The sequence below is a fragment of the Pituophis catenifer genome, unplaced genomic scaffold (assembly GCF_029215685.1).
Source record: "Pituophis catenifer annectens isolate HBS135680 unplaced genomic scaffold, rPitCat1.0.hap2 SCAF_21, whole genome shotgun sequence".
NCBI classification, from domain to species: domain Eukaryota; kingdom Metazoa; phylum Chordata; class Lepidosauria; order Squamata; family Colubridae; genus Pituophis; species Pituophis catenifer.
Window position 1 is genome coordinate 960,421 of NW_027256901.1, and position 20,364 is coordinate 980,784.

Genomic DNA, 20,364 nt, shown 5'->3' on the forward strand with positions numbered 1-20,364 from the left:
CAAGAAGGGGGTGAATAGAGGGGGGGAGACTTCCAGGTTTCTAGGAAGAGGCACCCATGGAAGCTGTTCTGATCTCCAACCACACAGATTGCTGATCAATTGGGAATCAATGTTTAGCTTTCAGAATGGCTCCTAATTGTGAATAATTTGCAAAGTCCATTTTAAGGAGATAAGACCAAAGTCAGTCTAAGATTCACAGTGACCACACAAATCCCTCTGGTTCTCCCACAAGCAGAAGGCAGAGAGATTTATGGCTTTGCCCAACATGGAACTGGTCTTTTCCCACAATTTCACTTTCCTCCATCAAACCACACAATATTGGACACTCGGCCATCTCACACTCTAGGAATCCCCAATTTTGGTCTCCCACATCAATCTGAGAAAATATTTTCCATGTTTCACACCCGCAATCAATAAGAACTAAGGCGGGACTAAAACTCAAGAGTCTCCTGGGGATTGGCCCAAAGTCACTCAGGAAGATTTCATGCCTGTGGGAAGATTAGAACTCAGAGCCTCCTGGACCTTGGTCCAAACTCCCCCAACTGGCTTTCATGCCTAAGGCAGAGCTAGAACTCACAATCTCCCCATGATTGTCTCAAAGGCGCCCATTTGGCTTTTATTTTAAAGCTGCTTTGAAAACTGTAGTGAGGGGAGAAAAGTCCCTTGGCTGGCTTTGGTTCTCTGCACCCTCCCCGGGCACTCCTGGCCCCCCTTCTCCCCCCCCCCCAGCACCCAAGGCTCCTCCTGCAGCTGCGCCTCCTTTCTCCCCTCCTCCCTCCCCCGAATAGACAGCTGTCACTCAAGCCTCCTGTCCCGCTCCCTCGCGCCCAGGTCGGGCAGGACCACCCCCAGCAAGGGGTTTGCCTGAGGCCCTCCCCTCCCCTCCCCACCCCACCCTTCCCGCCGTCTCAGCCCCGCAGGAGCCACTTCGGGGCTGGCCGGGAGCCTCGTCAGTGAGCCAGTCGGAGCGCAGTGGGCGAGCGAGTGCCTGGACCGGCTTCTTCCCTCCCGGGCCATGTCGGGGCTCTGGCTCCAGAGGCTGCGGTGGCCCCACCGAGGAGAGCGGCCAGAGGACCCGGGGGAGGCAAGCGTGGCCCCCGGATCTGGGAGCGGGAGAAGCCCGGGGGGGAGGGCAGGCAGGCGGCCTCTGGGGCTCTGAACCGAGGAGGGACCCCCGGGGGCTGCAGGGGGGAAGCCTCTCTGCCTCTCCCCACAGACGCTGCAAGGCAGGCGGGCGAGGCGGGCGCTGCGGAGGGGGCGGCGGCGGGGAAGCCAGGCTTGGGAGGAGCGGATCGGCCCCCACCGGGCTCCCTGGAAGGTTTCGCTCCCTCTGAGGTTGCAGCCGTCGGGCGGGGAGGGAGGGAGGCCCCCCGGCTCCACGCAGAGGCAGGAGGGGCAAAGTTGGAGGCTCTTGGAAGGAGGGAAGCGGCTCTTTTTGGGGCTGTGGCTGTGTCAGAATCGCCCCTGTTAGATAGCAAGTAACAGTTCAAATAAGCCAATCAGGAATTAGTCCTGAGAGCGGGAAATTTGGAGGCATGTGAGTGGCTGCAGCCGGGGACAGCTCCTTCTTATATAAAGGGCTGCCCAGGCTAGAATAGCCATTGCTGTTTCTGGAGTTAAATAAGAGTTACAGTTACATTGTGTCGAGTCGTCCTTCAATCGCCCACGATTTAACATTGGCGACGAAGGTGGGATCTGAAGGAACAGGACTGCACATCAATCTCCAAGCAATCATCAGCCACCCATCCGATCCACTGCATAATACTGGTCAGATCATCGGCTATCGTCATGTCTGCAATCACACCGCCCGCTCCATTCAACCCAACCAGGGAAGATTGGGAAGCTTACATGGAGCGATTCTATATGTTCATGGAGGCGAATGATCTGCTGAGCTTATCAGAGCAGAGAAAGAGGGCCCTTTTTCTCACCCATTGCGGCCCGGCAGTGTTTAAAATGGCAAAGGCACTTGCCGCCCCAGCCGATCTGAAGACCATGACCTGGACAACGCTGCAAGAAATACTCAAGGCACACTACGCACCGCAAGCATCATCCCTGGTAAGAAGGCATGGGTTTTATCGGAGGGACCAAAGAGAGGGAGAGACGATCAGTGCGTTCATGGCGACTGTTAGGTTTAGCTTGCAGCTTACTCCTAACTTGTTGGTCAGGCAATATATCTGTTTCTTTAAGAAACAACTGAGCCACGTAATCAGGGTTTGCTGAACCCTGTAATTAGGCTACAGTGCATAAATAAGCAGCACAGAGAAGCGTTCCTTCTTCCTGGTTCTTCCTGCTTCTTCCGGATTGATACCTAATTGTATCCTGTTGCCTATTGTGTCTATTATATGGTACTGTATACCAAGAGTTACTAAAGTCTGTTTGCTTTGGTAAGGGAAGATACTTACTGGACTGATATTACTGTTTATGACCTTGGACTGTTTTACTTACACCGAGACTGCTTATTCTCTTTTTATCTATAAAGTATTATTCTCACACGAGCTGGACGTTTATCTCCTTCCCTGTGTGTTTCTGCTCTGCTCGTTGCACAAGCAACAAATAGTTTTTACACACACCCTAACATTGGTTATGGGCCCAGAACGTTCCAGGGCTCTTTAATTTGTTTTTGTGGAAGTGAGAAGTGCAGGCAGTGGGTGTAGTAGTCAAGATGATGGCTTTTGAGCAAGGTACATGTTATTCTACCATAACCTGGTTGGATGGAACAAACTATGTTACCTGGTCCACAAAATGCTGTCTACTTTTGCGAAAAGAAGGACTGTGGGACATGGTTAATAATCCACTGGTCATAACTGCATTGAATGCTGCTGACGAAGAAGATGCCAAAAAGATAGCGAAGTTTCACAGGGACAATGAGCGTGCTTTATGCATCATTGGCCTGACACTGGGAGACCAGCAACTTGTCCATTTCCAGGGCGAAGAGTCTGCTGCGAGGTGCTGGACAAAGCTAAAGAAGCTCTATGTTCGTGACTCTGTGGGTGTCCATATCTACCTGACACGGAAATTATTTTGCTTACATCTTCAGAAAGGAGGAGACATGATGGCTCACCTGGACTCCATGACAGGGCTTTTCCAGGAGCTACATGAGAAAGACCTTGTGTTTACTGAACTGCAGCAAGTTTATATTATTCTTTCATCGCTGGATGACAGTTATGACTCTTTTGTTTCATCATTAGAAGTATTGTCTAGAGATGAACTAACATTGGCCAGTATAACTGGTAGGTTACTGGATGAGGCCAAACGTAGGCAAGAACGAGACCAGTTAAGGATGCATCAGCAACCAAAAGTGGAAGCTGTATATGAGAATGTCAATATTGTTAAACGCTGTTATGCATGTGGGGCTAAGGGGCACATTGCAAAATATTGTAATAATAAGAAAGTGTCTGCTAGAAACTCTGCTAAACCCAGGAAAGGGTGTAATTTAGCAACCAGTTCATCTAATAATATAAGAGATGATTGGTGGGTGATTGATAGCGGTGCCTCTCAATCCATATCAAGAAACAGAAAACTGTTTCTATATATGAAGAAAAGTACTAAAAAGGTCAAATTAGCTAATGGCTGGAATGTGACTGTAGCTGGGGAGGGACTTGTTCAATGTTCTATTAGTAAGCACCCTTTACCATGCTTTATATCCCTAGTTTGAAATATAACCTTTTATCTGTAAAGTCATTACTACATTCTGGGTTTACAGTAACTTTTAAAAACAACAAATGTGTCAGATGTAAATGCCTTATTCTCTAATGTGTAAATAGTATATGAATGGGGTATCAGGGGTTAACTTGTTCTTCACTTCTTAATGTATTCATAATTCACCACTCCCACTTATAGCTCCACCCATTGTATATATAAGGAGCCACCTACACCCTTTTCCTCGCTTCTATCTGTGAATATTCAGTGAATATAGAATGCCTATTGTAAATAAAAGGAAGTATATTTAAACCTTTAACTCTCACTAATATTATTGAGTCTGATCCTGAAAATATTGCAACAAGCTGGTAGCAGAGGATGGTTAATTGACTCAATAAAAACTTAAAAATGTCTAAGAAAGATAGGCCCAACACCAGGGCCTACAGCAAAGAAATGGAAACAGAACAAGAAATAATCAACGAATCCACAAACGCAATTTCGAGAGAATCCGAAGAATACACCACTGAAGACGAAGAAATAATAGACGAAAATGATGACCAGGAGGAAATCGAAATAGAGAATAACGAACTCAGGTCAGAGATATTAAAACTATTAAAAAGCCAGAAGAATGATGAAAGCCTCATCGCGAACCTCCAAGAAATGCTGAAGAACAGCGGAGCAGCGAGAGAGAAAAACATCACTAATGAGAAGTCTAAAGACCCAAAAATAGTGAGTGATATGACTGCAGAGAAAGTCATTACGAAGAAGAAAAACAGTGATCCCGCGCGAAATTTTGAATGGCAGCCATCTTGGTTTCAACAGGCCTCCAAGGTGAGCGAAGCAGAGCCAATCAAAATGCTCAATTCAAAATTTCTGGCGCGAAAAACGTTACCAGACAACGAAAATGAAAAAGAAGATTCGAACTCCTCAGAAGAATCAGAATCAGAAAGTGAAGATGACTCAACAAAATCCCAAATAAAATCAGCAATGAAAACACTTTTTGCTGCATTTGGGCCAAAACTAAAAATTACCAAAGAGCCACCGAAGAAGCGAGCGAGCAAGCCGATACCTCAAGACCTGCCCGCTCCCATCCTGACTTCTAAAGCGACGACGCCCGAACCCAGAGAGCCTTGTCAATTCCGCCCTACACCACAGACCGAAGCAAGTGCCAACGCCCCCAAAAGAAAAAGAAGAGCAGCCGCCGTTGTCAGAACTCCCAAGGTCGAACCAGAGACCGACTCGTCTGAAGCAGAGCAGAGCGAGCGAGCCGCAATGGAGAGAACCTTCCACGACGACTCTAAAGAAGAAATGGACAACGCGCATGCGCGAAACTACGCAGACGGTCCGGGAAGACATGAACTGGCGAGAGAACCACGCAGACTCGTTGCGAGCATCCCCATGCCGTTTTGCAATTTTCTACACTTGCGAGACCACGGACTACCTCAGGTCGTAAGTAATGGACAAAATAATGTCGGAAATTTACCCAGTGACTTCCCAAAACTAAGGGTTGATGGCATTAATTTGCAAGAATGGTATCAACAGCTCCAGGTTGTCTTTATGAAGGAAAATTTACTATTTTTTATCACTAGTCCCCCAAAAAGACCTTGGACTTTAAAAATAGATTGTTTACACCATAGAGCATTTTTCTTAATAATATCTAGTGTGTCTCCTGCAATGTATCATAGCATCAAACCTAATCTGACTGTTTCAGAAATTATTCAATGCATGTTTAATTTGTTTCACAGCGATAGTGTGGCTACCACCACAAGAATGTCTAAGGATTTCTTTTCATCTAGAGTGAAACCAGGGGTTTCCATAAGTGAGCATTTAATATCTTTAAACAAAATAAGAGCTGAGCTGCATTTGAGGGGGGAGGTGATTTCAGACCAAACAATGAAAAGTGTTATTATCAACTCACTTGATTCATCATGGGACAGTTTTATGTCACATTTAGACACTATCAATCTAGGATATTTATCCATAGAAAGTCTATCCAATAAATTGATAGCAGAAGACAATTCAAGAAGAAATCGTTCTAGCAATCACACAGAACACAAACCTTATAGGAAAGTAGCTTTCCAAGAAAAATATAATGAAACATTTAAATGTCACAATTGTGGATCCAGGGAACACAATAGAAGAGATTGTCCCAAAATTTCAAAGGAAAGACATAGGTCAGAATATAGGAACAAATACAATTATAGACAGTCTTCCATAGATAGACATAGATATAGAAGCCCACCAAATTACAAAGAGAATAGAGGGGGCAGAGATAATTCAAAGGATAGAAAATATGGTTCACTGAATGGATTAAATAAACAAGACAACACTAAAATACAGCAAAATGAGAACAATAATTGGCTTATTGATTCTGGAGCAACTAATCACACCACTAATAACAAAAATATATTGTCTTCATTTACAGAAGATAAATTTGTAATAAAGGTAGCTAACCAATAAAAGGTTCAAGTATTAGGCAGAGGAAATGTAACCTTGCCTGGTCTAGGAAAAATAGAGGGGGTATTGTTAATACCTGAAATACCTCATAACATACTAAGTGCCATAAAACTAAGTAGAGATTCTGACATTAATATAGTTTTCTCAAAGGGAAAAGCGACTTTGGAGAAGAATAAAATAAATATAGGCACTGTGATGATTAAAGGAGGCCTACCTTATCTGATAACAAAGGAAAAATGGTTGCATAACATTGATTCAAATATGGAAGATTGTATTGAAGCAGATGATGAAAATATTAGCAACAGTGACAATGATGAATGTAAAATATCTCATGATCACGCAGATGCACACAATGAAAAAAAACCAAAAATAGGTAAACCAATTCATGATGAGTGTGCTCACATCTTACTTAGGAAGTTAGGACATGCCAGTTTTCCTGTAGTACAAAAAAATGACTGAACACGCAGAAGGTGTCAAAATAAAAAATTGTGAAAACTATTTGGAATGCTCAGTATGTAAATCTACAAAACTAAAAACTAGTCCCAGGCCAAGAAAATCTACTAGATCAACTAACAAAATTTTTGACTTAGTACACATGGACTTAGTTGGCCCATTAACTCCATCAATCACCTATAGAAAACGTTACTTCCTGACAATAGTAGACGATTATAGCCGTTATGGGTTTGTTTATACATTAAAACACAAAGATGAAACCTTTCAAAAATTTAAGGAATTTTACAAACGCATAGAAACACAACACAATATCAAAATAAAACAAATTATGACAGATAGGGGATGTGAATTCATGTCTAAAAAATTCTCCCAATGGTTAAAGGATAGAGGAATGCTACATTACACGTCTAGTCCATTTTCTGCGTTTCAGAACGGGATTGCAGAGAGAAAGAATTCCACATTACAAACCATGATTAGATGCACATTGGAGGATGCTGGCTTAAGCAAACAATTTTGGTCAGAAGCCTTACATTATTCAAATTACACACAAAATAGAACCTGGTCCAGTATTGTAAATAAGACACCATATGAAGTAATGTATAATAGGAAACCAAAATTAGCACACATGCACATATTTGGAGTCACTGCAGACGTACACATACCTAAGCAGTTGAGAAGAAAGGGAGAAAACGTATCCAGAAGACTCAGATTTATGGGATATGAAACTGGCACCAAAGGGTACAGATTCATTGATAATAATAACAAATTTATAGTCTCCAGAACAGCTGTGTTCCATGAACAGGCCAACTGGTCTAAATTACATCTTAATGAAATATTTCCAAATAAATGTAAAGATACAAAATCTCATGAGAAAGGGACCATAGAAAAACAGAATATCAACAAATATAAAAGCAAAACCAAAACTTGGACAAATAGCCAACACAAAATAAAGACAGACACACTAACAAAAAAAGAAGCAAGATATTTGCATGATAACAATAGCAAACCTGAAAGAGTCATTAGAAACAACAGAAATCAAATGCCGAATAAATACAGAGATTACATAATGCATATGGATGGTGAGCCAATAACACCTAATACTTATGAGGAAGTGTTAAAACTCCCTCGTGAAGAAAAAGAAAAATGGGAATTAGCTATGAAAAAAGAGATGGAAAGTTTACAAGGATTAAATGTATTTACACCTGCAATTGCACCTAAAGATAAAACAATTATTGGTACCAGGTGGATATATAAAATTAAGAACTTAGAAGGAGGCAATACTCTATATAAAGCTAGATTAGTTGCACAAGGTTATGCACAGAAATATCCGGAGGACTATACTGACACGTATTCCCCCACTGTAAGAACAGAGAGTGTCAAAACAGCTCTAGTGGTAGCATCAGCACTCAATCTTGATGTATTTCAATATGACATACAGACTGCATATCTACACGCAAAACTAGATAAGGAAATATACGTAAGAGCACCTCACAGTCAATACACCAACAAAAATGAAATTTGGCTGTTGAACAAGAGTTTATACGGATTAAAACAATCTGGTAAAAGATGGTATGATTGTTTAGTAAAAGTACTTCAGACCATGGATTTCAACGCTACCACTGCTGATAACTGTTTCTTTGTCAAAAAGGGTGATGATTACATTGAATTTGTGTTGATTTATGTAGATGACATTTTGTATATAGGAAAACACAAAGAGAGAAGAGAAACTTTTGTAAATAAGTTAAATGAACATTTCTCGTTGAAATCTCTAGGTAAAGTGAACAAATATCTTGGTGTTCAAATTAATAAGACTAGAAGGGGATTCAAACTTACTCAGAGAGATAAGATTATAGAACTTTTAAATAAATGCAATTTAAACAATGCCAAACCCTGTGATACTCCTATGCAAACTGATTTTCTTAGAAATACTGATGAATCTTCCCCTGAATTCAAGGATAACACGTTTTATAGATCAATCATAGGTTCACTTCTTTATATATCTAATTGGACTAGACCAGATATCGCCTTACCACTCAATTTATTATCCAGACACGTCAGCAAACCAACAATGTATCACTGGGAAGCTGTTAAAAGAATTTTAAGATATCTGAAAAGTACACTAGATTTTTGCTTAGTATTAGAACCTAGTGATAATAAAGAACCAAAGCTTGCATGTTATGCAGATGCGGACTGGGCTGGAGACACATCATGCAGAAAAAGTACATCTGGTTATATTTTTCTCTTAAATGACTGTCCAGTTTACTGGTATACTGGAAAACAAGAACTAGTAGCCACTTCAACGACAGAAGCGGAATATGTTTGTTTATCCAAAGCTGCAAATAACCTTGTATGGTTTAATGATTTAATTTCAGATGTTTGGAAAAAACCTGCTTTGCCTTTTGTCATGCATGAAGACAATAAAGCGGCCATTGAAATATCTAGATCTGATGCCATTGGACAAAGGTCCAGGCATATAGATATAAAATTTAAACATGTGAGGCAATTATCTCAGGATGGATTTATTAAAGCTGTGCATTGTGATACTTCAGAACAATTAGCTGACATATTGACAAAGCCTTTACCTTCTAAGCAACACAAATATTTAACATCTAAATTGTATGTCTTGTATTGTCCTGAATCTGAATGTAATTGGTGTAGCATAACGAATCGGCATTTAGAGGGGGATTTGTCAGATGTAAATGCCTTATTCTCTAATGTGTAAATAGTATATGAATGGGGTATCAGGGGTTAACTTGTTCTTCACTTCTTAATGTATTCATAATTCACCACTCCCACTTATAGCTCCACCCATTGTATATATAAGGAGCCACCTACACCCTTTTCCTCGCTTCTATCTGTGAATATTCAGTGAATATAGAATGCCTATTGTAAATAAAACGAAGTATATTTAAACCTTTAACTCTCACTAATATTATTGAGTCTGATCCTGAAAATATTGCAACAAAATGTTTGCTGGAATGTGAAGGCACTGTAGTTACTGCAGACTTAGATAACGACTTATTTGTTATTAGGGATAAGTCATTACTGTTAGTTCAGTCAAAAGCTAAATTTGGAAATGTAAAGCCTCATGATGAATGTGTACATTTATTACATAGAAGGCTTGGTCATCTGAATTTCAGGTTGTTGCATTCGACTGTTAAGCAGTCTAACGGCATAAAATTAAGGGCTTGCAGCAAATACCTGAACTGTAATACTTGTAACTAGCATAAAAGTAAAGTTACACCTGCAAACCACTGCAATGGGTTTAAAACAACTAAACCTTTGGAGGTAGTCTTTTTAGACTTAATAGGGCCAAAGAAACCCAGTTTAGGGGGAGCATGCTATATTTTGAGTATAGTTGATCACTTTACCAGATATGGTTTTTGCTACCTTATGAAGTCCAAAAGTGATACGTTCCAATGTATCACAAATTGGCTTCGTTTTGTAGAAAGGAAGCAGAGGTTTAAAGTGAAATGCATTGTTACTGACAATGGAACTGAGTTTACTAACCATCAGTTGGCTAAGTTTTTGAAGGATGCTGGGATACAGCATAAACGTTCTGCCCCTTTTCGGCCAGAACATAATGCATACATTGAAAGAAGAGGCCAGACCCTACAAGCTATGACTAGGACTATGCTGGCTGATGCTTGTTTACCTGATAAATTGTGGGGAGAAGCAATACTATGTGCCAATCATATTTTAAATAATGTGGTGCACTCCTCTACAGGAAAAATTCCTTTTACTTTATGGCACGGGAGGAAGCCTGATTTAAGTTATATTCATACTTTTGGTGCACCAGCCTGGGTGCATATACCAGTTAGTCAGAGAAGGAAGGACCAACAGAGAGCAAAGAAAATGATTTTTGTTGGTTATGAGGCTAACCATAGGTCCTATAGGTTCTGGGAAACAGGAACAACAAAAGTTTTGTGTAGCACTAGTGCTAAATTCCTAGAACATGAAGGCTGGGACAGGTTAGAAAAATCAGACTATGGTTTTACAGATATTGATGTTAAGATGGACCATATTCCTGATGATAGTTCATCTGAGATGGATGATAAACCATCTATTAAGGTGGAAGAACAGGAACAGGAATCAGGGTTAGGGGAGGATGAACCCAATATACCTGATGTTAGTCCTGTTATGCCTAGACGATCTTTCAGGGACCGGCATCCACCAGATCGCTATAAAGCCACAGTGGTTTGCCAAGTAGATATCGAACCATCCAGTTATCATGATATAAAATTATATCCAGAAAAGGAGCAAAAAGCCTGGCAAGAGGCAATGGATAGAGAAATTGATTCTTTGAAGAGGCTTGGTGTCTATGAAGTTGTAAGAATACCACCAAATGAGAAACTTATAGGCTGTAGGTGGGTCTATAAGGTAAAGAAAAGTGTAGATGGGGTAGTAACCCATAAGGCTCGGCTTGTTGCACAAGGGTTCTCACAGACAGATAGAGACTATGATGAGGTTTTTGCTCCAAGTTTACGAGCGAGCACTTTGAGAACGATGCTTGTTTGGGCAGCTAGAAATAAATGCTCTATTACTCATATAGATGTCGAGACAGCTTACTTGAACACTCCGTTGAGGCATACAATATATATGAAGAAACCTCCTGGTTATGATACACAGGATAGAACTGAGTGTTGGAGGCTACAAAAAAGCCTATATGGTTTAAGGCAATCAGGTTACAAGTGGAACCAATGTATAGTGCAGGAATTACATAACATTGGGTTCTATGAGGGCGTAGCAGATAAATGTCTGTTTAAAAAAGAACAGGATGGATGTGTTTCATTCTTGTTACTCTTTACAGATGACATTGCCATAATTACCAGAACTGACGCTGAGGCCAGAGAGATTATCGGTCAGTTGCAAACAAAATTTAAACTTAGAAATCTAGGACATATACGGCATTATCTAGGGCTGGATATCCTGAAAACATCTAGAGGATTTAAAATATCACAATCTAATAAGATCTGCAAATTGTTGAACAAATATGGGATGGAATTATGTAAACCTGCCAAGACTCCTATGACACAGGAATTCCAGCAGGATAGTTTGCAGAGTCCACAGTTCAGTAAAGAACTGTATCAATCATTAATAGGCAGTTTGTCGTATTTGAGCAACTGGACACGGCCTGATATAGCTTTTAGTGTTAATCAACTAGCACAATATAGTTCAGAGCCTACTGATAGGCATTGGCAGGCTGCTAAACGTGTTCTTAGGTATCTTAAAAGAACATTACATTTTGCTATGTATTTAGAACCAAATGCCAATATGATATTAAAGGCATATGCTGATGCCAGTTTTGCCAGAAAATCTACGTCTGGAATAGCAATCATGTTGGATAACTGCCTGATTGGATGGAGATCAATTCGCCAGAAACACATCAGTTTGTCTACCATGGAAGCGGAGTTTTCTTGTCTATCACTTACATGTACTGAACTGATTTATTATAAACAGTTGATGGAAGATATTGGATTCAAAATGGATTATCCTATTACGGTTTATGAAGATAACCAGGCAGCCATTAAAATGGCAACGAATCTTGCTGTAAAGGCAAGGACTAAATACACTGATATACGTTATCTGAATGTTCGGCAATGTGTTAAGGATAACATGATTACATTGGAATATTGCGCATCAGAGGACAATATTGCCGATAATTTTACTAAAGCGCAAGGTGCCATTAAACACACCAATTGTTGTGAAAGATTTGGATTAAGAATCTGAAATGTAACTGATACCACTGTACAATGCATGTGTATTTTTGTTTCTGTATCTATTGTGTATATTGTCCTGCCCAATGGGGAGAATGTTAGGTTTAGCTTGCAGCTTACTCCTAACTTGTTGGTCAGGCAATATATCTGTTTCTTTAAGAAACAACTGAGCCACGTAATCAGGGTTTGCTGAACCCTGTAATTAGGCTACAGTGCATAAATAAGCAGCACAGAGAAGCGTTCCTTCTTCCTGGTTCTTCCTGCTTCTTCCGGATTGATACCTAATTGTATCCTGTTGCCTATTGTGTCTATTATATGGTACTATATACCAAGAGTTACTAAAGTCTGTTTGCTTTGGTAAGGGAAGATACTTACTGGACTGATATTACTGTTTATGACCTTGGACTGTTTTACTTACACCGAGACTGCTTATTCTCTTTTTATCTATAAAGTATTATTCTCACACGAGCTGGACGTTTATCTCCTTCCCTGTGTGTTTCTGCTCTGCTCGTTGCACAAGCAACAAATACTTTTTACACACACCCTAACAGCGACTTTGCGAGAAATAGCTGCCGCATGCGATTTCCTGAATCTAGAAGAGGTCATGAGGGACTGTCTAGTACTGGGACTGAGGGACCTCACGTTACAGAGTAGGTTGCTGGCCCGGCCTCAAATTACATTCAAGGAGGCCTTGGAAGAAGCATCCGCAACTGAAGCTTCCCAGAAATTGGCGGCGGCTATGAAGAAAATGAAAAGCGGGCCGCCCGTAAAGGAGGAGGCGGCTGTGCACTATGAAAGAGTGGAATCGGGTTCGGAGGAAGAGGACGAGGAGGATGAAGTCCATCACCTTCGAGCCGATCGTAAGGAGAGACAACAGGGGAAGAGAGAGGCCTGGTGCTCAGGATGCGAAGGGAACCACCCGAGAGCCGAATACAGATTCCGGGACTCTATCTGCCAAAGATGTGAAAAGAAAGGGCACATAGCGAGGGTCTGCAGGGCATCCCAGCCAGCCTCCAGGAGGACCAGACCCCCCCGATCGCCAACGAACAACAGAAAGTTCCAGACAAGTGGAAAGAGACAACTGTTTGGGCGAAGACAAAGAAACGATGACCACCGGGCGGATCGAGGCGAGACCCATCAAGCCATTGTGATCGGCCATGCCAGCGCGGGAAGGGCAAATAAGATGGCGGCGACAGTTTTGATTGAGGGGAGACCCTGCAAAATGGAGGTGGACTCGGGATCCAGCCTATCGATGGTATCCTGGACAACAATCAAGAAGCTCCTGCCACACATCACAGCCCGCGACCTCAAATGACAGCGCCTCACCCTCATCAACTACCAAGGGAACCGAATCCCTGTGGTAGGCATTGGCAAGTTCAACGTCGCCTACAAGACATTCAAAGCCACGCTACCCCTCACGATTGTGGACAGAGACAGGCTCAGCCTGCTGGGCATGGAGTGGTTCGAGCCACTGGGGCTAGCCATCACCGGCGTCGATCACATCGGAAACGACACCTGGGAGGAGGACCTGATGAGGGAGTTCGCAGAGGTGTTTAACAACGAGCTAGGCAAGTACAAAGGGTCCCCAATCTCATTCAATTTAGACCCCCAGGTAGCCCCAATCCGAATCAAACCCTGGAGAGTCCCTTTTGCGCTACAGCCAAAAATAGACGAACAAATAGATAAACTGGTTGCGCAGGGAGTGTTAGAGCCAATAGACCACGCGAGATGGGAAACCCCCATCGTGACACCGATTAAACCTGACGGGTCAGTACGCTTGTGCGGAGACTATAAAAGTACATTAAATAAGGCGCTCCAACAAAGCGCATACCCCGTACCAGTAGTCCAACACCTCTTGCATTCCTTGGGGAGGGGAAGAATCTTCGCAAAATTGGACTTAGCACAAGCATACCAGCAGCTGCCCGTAGATGAAGCCACTGCGGAAGCACAAACTATCGTTACACACAGGGGCGCATTCAAATGTAAGAGACTGCAATTTGGGGTGAGCGTAGCGCCCGGGCTGTTCCAAAGCCTGATGGAACGACTCCTACAGGGAATCGAAGGAGTCATCCCATATTTCGACGATGTGTTAATATCAGCAAGGGACACGGCTCAATTGAAGCAGCAGCTGAGGGAGGTGCTGACAAGGTTCCAGAAAGTGGGACTCAAAGTTAAAAGGGACAAGTGCCAACTAGCAGAGACTCAGGTCGAGTTCCTGGGATACTTGATAGATGAGTCGGGAATTACACCCACCCCCGGAAAGCTGAGAGCGATCAAGGAAGCACCCACCTCAAAAAATAAAACCGAACTGCAGGCATTTTTGGGGTTGCTTAACTTTTATAATATCTTCCTACCGCAGAAAGCTACCACTGCTGAACCACTTCACCGGCTGCTGGACAGGAAGGCAGAATGGAAATGGGGGGAGCGAGAGAGGAAAGCGTTCGAAGATATAAAGAACCTCTTCAACTGTGTAAATTTAACATTCTGAACCCAAATTTTTTCCCATGTTTCCAACATCACTGGTTCTTCAAAATTTTGTGCCCACTTAATCATACAATCTTTAACTAATTCGGTTTCTGAATCCCTTTCTAACAAAACATTATAGAGCCTTTTAATATGCATTGGACCTTTCTCTTTTATATGTCTAACCAATTCTTCCTCATGCAACATAATACCAATTTTTTGGTCCTCTTTCCATCTCAATTGCAGTTGATTATATTGTAGCCAAGTTAAATTAATCCCTTCAGCCAACAATGTCTGTAATGTCTTCAGCTGCCATCTGCCCGCATCTGTAAAAAGAACCTCTTTATATAAAACCCCCCCGAGTGACATTATATTTGTATTCCACAAAGTATGACCAAGATCCAACCATAGCGGTATTTTATAATCCCATTTGAATCGGTGCTTCTTCCAAACTCTCATCAAAGAGTCTCTAAGTATATGGCTTTTAAATACTTTGTCGACTTTGTTGTCATAAAATAAGTAGGCATGCCATCCATATTCAAGATCAAAACTTTCTACATTCAGTATTCCAGTCTTTTTCCTTCCAAACCAATCGCTTGTTAAAGTCAAAGCTGCTGCATCATAATATAGTTGTAGGTTTGGAAGTTTAAGACCTCCCCTTTCTGGAGCATCTTGCATAATTTTCAATTTCACTCTCGGCTTTTTCTCGTTCCAGACAAACTTATTCACTCCAGTTTGCCACACTTTCAATTGTTTATCACTTTTAAGCACCGGAATCATTTGAAACAAAAAAAGAAATCTTGGCAAAATGTTCATCTTGACTGCTGCTATTCTTCCAAGTAGAGACAGTTGCAGTTTTTTCCAAGTCTCCATATCTTTCTGCACCTCTCGCCACAACACCTCATAATTATTTTGAAACAATTTCATATTTGATTCTGCAACCTGAACTCCTAGATATTTTACCCTTGGTACAACCTCAAAACCTGCCCTCCTTTCAAGCTCGTGTTTACGATCTTGTGTCATATTTTTAACTATCATCTTAGTCTTTTTATGATTCAGTCTAAAACCTGAAACTTTACCATAGTCTTGTATAATGTCGTTCATCAGGATTATTGATTCCATTGGCTGTGTTAGGGTAACAACTAGATCGTCTGCAAATGCCTTTATTCTGTAATCCTCTTGCCTTATCATTATACCTTTCAAGATTTTAGAGTCCCGTATTGTATTTAACAAGACTTCTAGTGTTAAAATAAATAAAAGTGGGGACAGCGGACATCCCTGTCTTGTTCCTTTTTCAATTTTAAACTCTGTTGTCAAACTTCCATTAATAATAATCTGTGCCTTTTGCTCTTGATAAATTGCTGCAATCGCCTGTATAAATTGATCCCCAAAGTTCATCTTTTTTAAAGTCTTTAGTAGAAAATTCCAATCCACTCTATCAAAGGCCTTCTCTGCATCCAAGAAAACCAGCACTGCAGGGATCTGTTTATTCTTCTCAAGATATTCCAATAGATCTATTACTTGCCTTACATTGTCCTTCATGTATCTACCCTCGATAAATCCCGCTTGATCATCATGAATCACCTTTTGGATTACTGGCATCAACCTGTTGGCTAATACTTTCGCATAAATTTTATAATCAGTATTCAGAAGAGATATTGGTCTATAATTCTCCGGTTTTTTAGGACCGGCTTGCTCTTTTGGTATCAAAGATATGTAAGCTGTTGTCCATGATGGGGGTATTTTACCCCCTTGTTGAATATTGCAAAATAGGTCTCTAAGTTGTTCCACCATTTCGGCTTGCAAAGTTTTATAATAGACTGCAGTCAAACCATCCGTACCAGGAGCTTTAGCTGTTTTTAATTGTTTAATTGCTACTATTATCTCCTCCTCTGTTATAGGATAATTCATTCTTTCATTTTGTTGGTCAGTAATTTTTGTAAGTCTTTTATCATCTAGGTATTTTTCTATAAGTCCATTCTGCACATCCTCTTTAGCATATAATTTAGTGTAATAATCCACAAAAGCTTCTTTAATTAATTTTTGATGAAAAATTTCTTTCCCTCCAATATCAATACTATCAATAGTCCGTATACTCTGTTTTTTCCTCAATGTATAGGCCAACCATCCGCCCGGTTTATTAGCGTTACAAAATGTGTTATGCTTCGCATATTGTAAGTTTGTTGCAACTTGTTCCGCCATAAGCATTTGAAATTGGTCTTTCAGAAGTTTTATAGCACCAGATATTCTTTCATCTGTTGGATTTTTAATAAGTAACTGTTCTTTATTCTTTATTTCTGCTTCCAGTTCAGATCTTTTCTTTTGTCGAATCAATCTATGTTTAGAGTTCATATAGATAAGCACCCCTCTCATATAAGCTTTGCTTGCATCCCACACAATATCTATTGGGGTGCCTTTATTCAAATTTATTTCAAAAAATTCTTTCAAGTGCTTTTTGAGTTCTGTTATATTTTTTTCATATCTGAACAAGTTCTCATTTAATCTCCAAGAACGTCTCTCAGTCTTACCTATCTCAATTTCTATCCATACTGGGCTATGGTCAGTCAAAGTTCTTGGAAAAATCTTTGTTCTTTTTGTCTTAACAAGTAAATCATCTGACAACAAAATGAAATCAATCCTAGAGAAGGATCTATGTCTATCTGAAAAGAAATTTACACAGTCGCAGAATTTGAGGGAAAATTTCTATAAAATGTTTTATAGATGGCATTTAGACCCTAAAAAGTTGTCATGTATGTACCCTAATGTTCAGCCAAAATGTTGGAGATGTGAATGTTTGGATGCTACATATTATCATGTTTGGTGGACCTGTAGGAAAGTTAAGGCTTTTTGGATAAAAATTTGGTGGGTCATGCAGAATGTCTTGAAGAAAAAAATTCAATTCTCTCCACAATTGTTCTTATTGGGTATAGTTAAGGGTTTTACATTGGGTGAAACAAAATTGATATTGTATATGATAACAGCAGCAAGATTGTTGATAGGTAAATACTGGAAAAATGAAGCTTTGCCCACTATTGAGGAATGGACTTTGAAGATGGCCAGTTTTGCAGAGATGGCGAAGATTTCAGCATACTTAAAAGACTGTTCACAAGAGACTTATGAATGGGAATGGAAAAAGTGGATAGAATATGTTCAGAACAAATTTCAAACTAGGAAGTATCAAATAGCTTTTATTTGAAAATAATGTATTAGAAATATTTTAATGTAATGAAGATAAAAAGAAAAATTATAAGGGGGAGGGAGGGGTTCAAGTTTTATACAAGTTTTATACTAAGGGTTTTTTTTTTACCTGATATGAGTATATTGTGTGGAAGTCTGGGGGGGAGGGGAGGGTTAGGGAGGGTTAGGGAGGTTGGGAAGTCTGGGGTGGGTGGTGGGGAAAAAAAAAGGGGTGAAAATGTAATTGTAAAACTTTTGCAATAAAAAAAAGAACCTCTTAACTTCGGACAGAATTTTGGTGCAATACAGCAGGACATTACCAATAAGACTAACTTGCGATGAATCCCCTTTCGGCATCGGAGCTGTATTGAGCCACAAGATGCCAAATGGAACAGAGGCCCCCATTGCATTTTTCTCCCGGACTTTGTCAAAACCTGAACGGAACTATAGCCAATTGGACAAAGAGGCGTTAGCCGCAGTAGCCGGAATAAAAAGGTTCCATGAGTATCTCTACGGTCGGAGTTTCGAACTAATAACCGACCACAAGCCATTGTTAGGCATCATAGCAGGGGACAAACCAACACCCCCCGTTTTGTCGCCCAGAATGCTAAGATGGGTGGAATTCCTGGCGGCCTACGATTACACACTGCTCCACCACCTGGGGAAATCAATCGACCATGCAGACGCCCTCAGCAGGTGCCCACTCCCAGAAACGGGAGAGGATCCAGCGCCAGCGATGAACACACTGCTAATCGAGACGATGGAGGAAGCCCGAATATCTGCAGCTGACATCGCAAGGGCCACCTCGAAGGACAAAATACTGGTGCGAATTTTAAATTGGATCTGGAAGGGGTGGCCGGAAGAAAAAGACATAAGCACAGAGTTCCTGCCATACAAACGGAGGCAAAATGAACTGTCAGGACTAAGGGGGTGCGTGTTGTGGGGGGATAGAGTCGTTGTTCCAAACACACTAAGACAACAGACACTCAGATTACTCCACGACGGGCACCCGGGGATCGTGAGGATGAAAGCTCTGGCCAGAAGCTATGTGTGGTGGCCCGGGATGGACAAGGAAATCGAGACGTGGGTATCCTCCTGCACTAACTGCCAAGAGTCAAGGGCGGCACCAAACTCAGCCCCTGTCCACGACTGGGAAAACCCGGGAACACCATGGGCCAGATTGCACATCGACTTAGCAGGGCCTTGCAAAGGGAATACGTTCCTAGTCATCGTGGACGCATATTCGAAGTGGCTCGAAGTAGTACTCATGACAACAACCACAGCAGACGCAGTGATTAAAGTATTGAGATGCCTATTTACCACACATGGAATTCCCGACCTCATAGTTTCTGACAACGGACCACCATTCACATCAAACACCTTCGAGATGTTCCTCGCTGACCAAGGAATAAGGCACGCGTTATCCGCCCCGAAAAAACCATCGACGAATGGTCTAGCGGAACGGATGGTGAGATCTACAAAGGAGACGCTTATGAGACTAGGCCCAGGGGACATTCAGGCCAAATTAGATAAACTATTAGCCATCCAGCACATTACACCAAGCGCCACGACCCACCGAAGCCCAGCAGAATTATTAATGGGCCGTAAGCTGAGATCCCCTCTGGACAGACTGCACCCGCAGTACAGCACAGAGAAGCCAACTGACTCCACGAGCAGAATCCGGGAGTTCCAGCCAGGGGACAGAGTATACGCAAAAAACCTGAGCGGAAACCCACTCTGGGTACCAGCAACAATAACCCAGGTGACGGGGCCCCTGTCCTACCGGGTCCAAACAACAGACGGCCAGCTCTGGAAAAGGCACATCGACCAGCTCAGAGGAAGATTAACGAGAGTCGAGAGTGAACCCCAGCACAACAACCAGGGGGAAGGAAAAGACAAGCAAGCAGTACCAGAGCGGGCCAATACACAAATGCCGGGTCTGGACACGCCAAACACCAGCCCGGAAGAAGATAACAGCAAGCACGTACCTGAGACCACGGAGGAGGTGACAGGTGCCGAAAGGAGCCGGAGGGGACAGCCAAGTAAAGTGGGAGAAGGAGGCGAATCCATGCCGGAGACCGAGTTCGAGAGAGTTCTGAAGCCCACACAGAGAGAGCAGCGGACCTCAACCTCCCAACCCGAGGGCACCGGGACGACTGAACTGCGCAGGTCCGGTCGAATCTCCAAACGGCCCGCCTACTTACGCGACTACGTAGCATAAGAGACCCCGGACTGGCGGACACTGAACTAGGGGGGAGGAGTGTTAGATATCAAGTAACAGTTCAAATAAGCCAATCAGGAATTAGTCCTGAGAGCGGGAAATTTGGAGGCACATGAGTGGCTGCAGCCGGGGACAGCTCCTTCCTATATAAAGGGCTGCCCAGGCTAGAATAGCCATTGCTGTTTCTGGAGTTAAATAAAAGAGTTACAGTTACATTGTGTCGAGTCTTCCTTCAAT

At 42.0% G+C, this 20,364-nt stretch overlaps 1 protein-coding gene across 1 annotated transcript in view; it reads left to right on the top strand.

The window, feature by feature from the left end:
• The window catches only part of LOC139326266 (uncharacterized), a 39,138-nt gene extending 19,011 nt beyond the window's left edge, over positions 1–20,127 (top strand). The window contains 3 exon segments of the mRNA XM_070956422.1: positions 12,818–14,736; positions 18,178–18,989; positions 19,611–20,127. Of these exon segments, the coding sequence (XP_070812523.1) occupies positions 12,818–14,736; positions 18,178–18,989; positions 19,611–20,127 (3,248 nt within the window).
• The last annotated feature ends 237 nt before the right edge of the window (positions 20,128–20,364 follow it).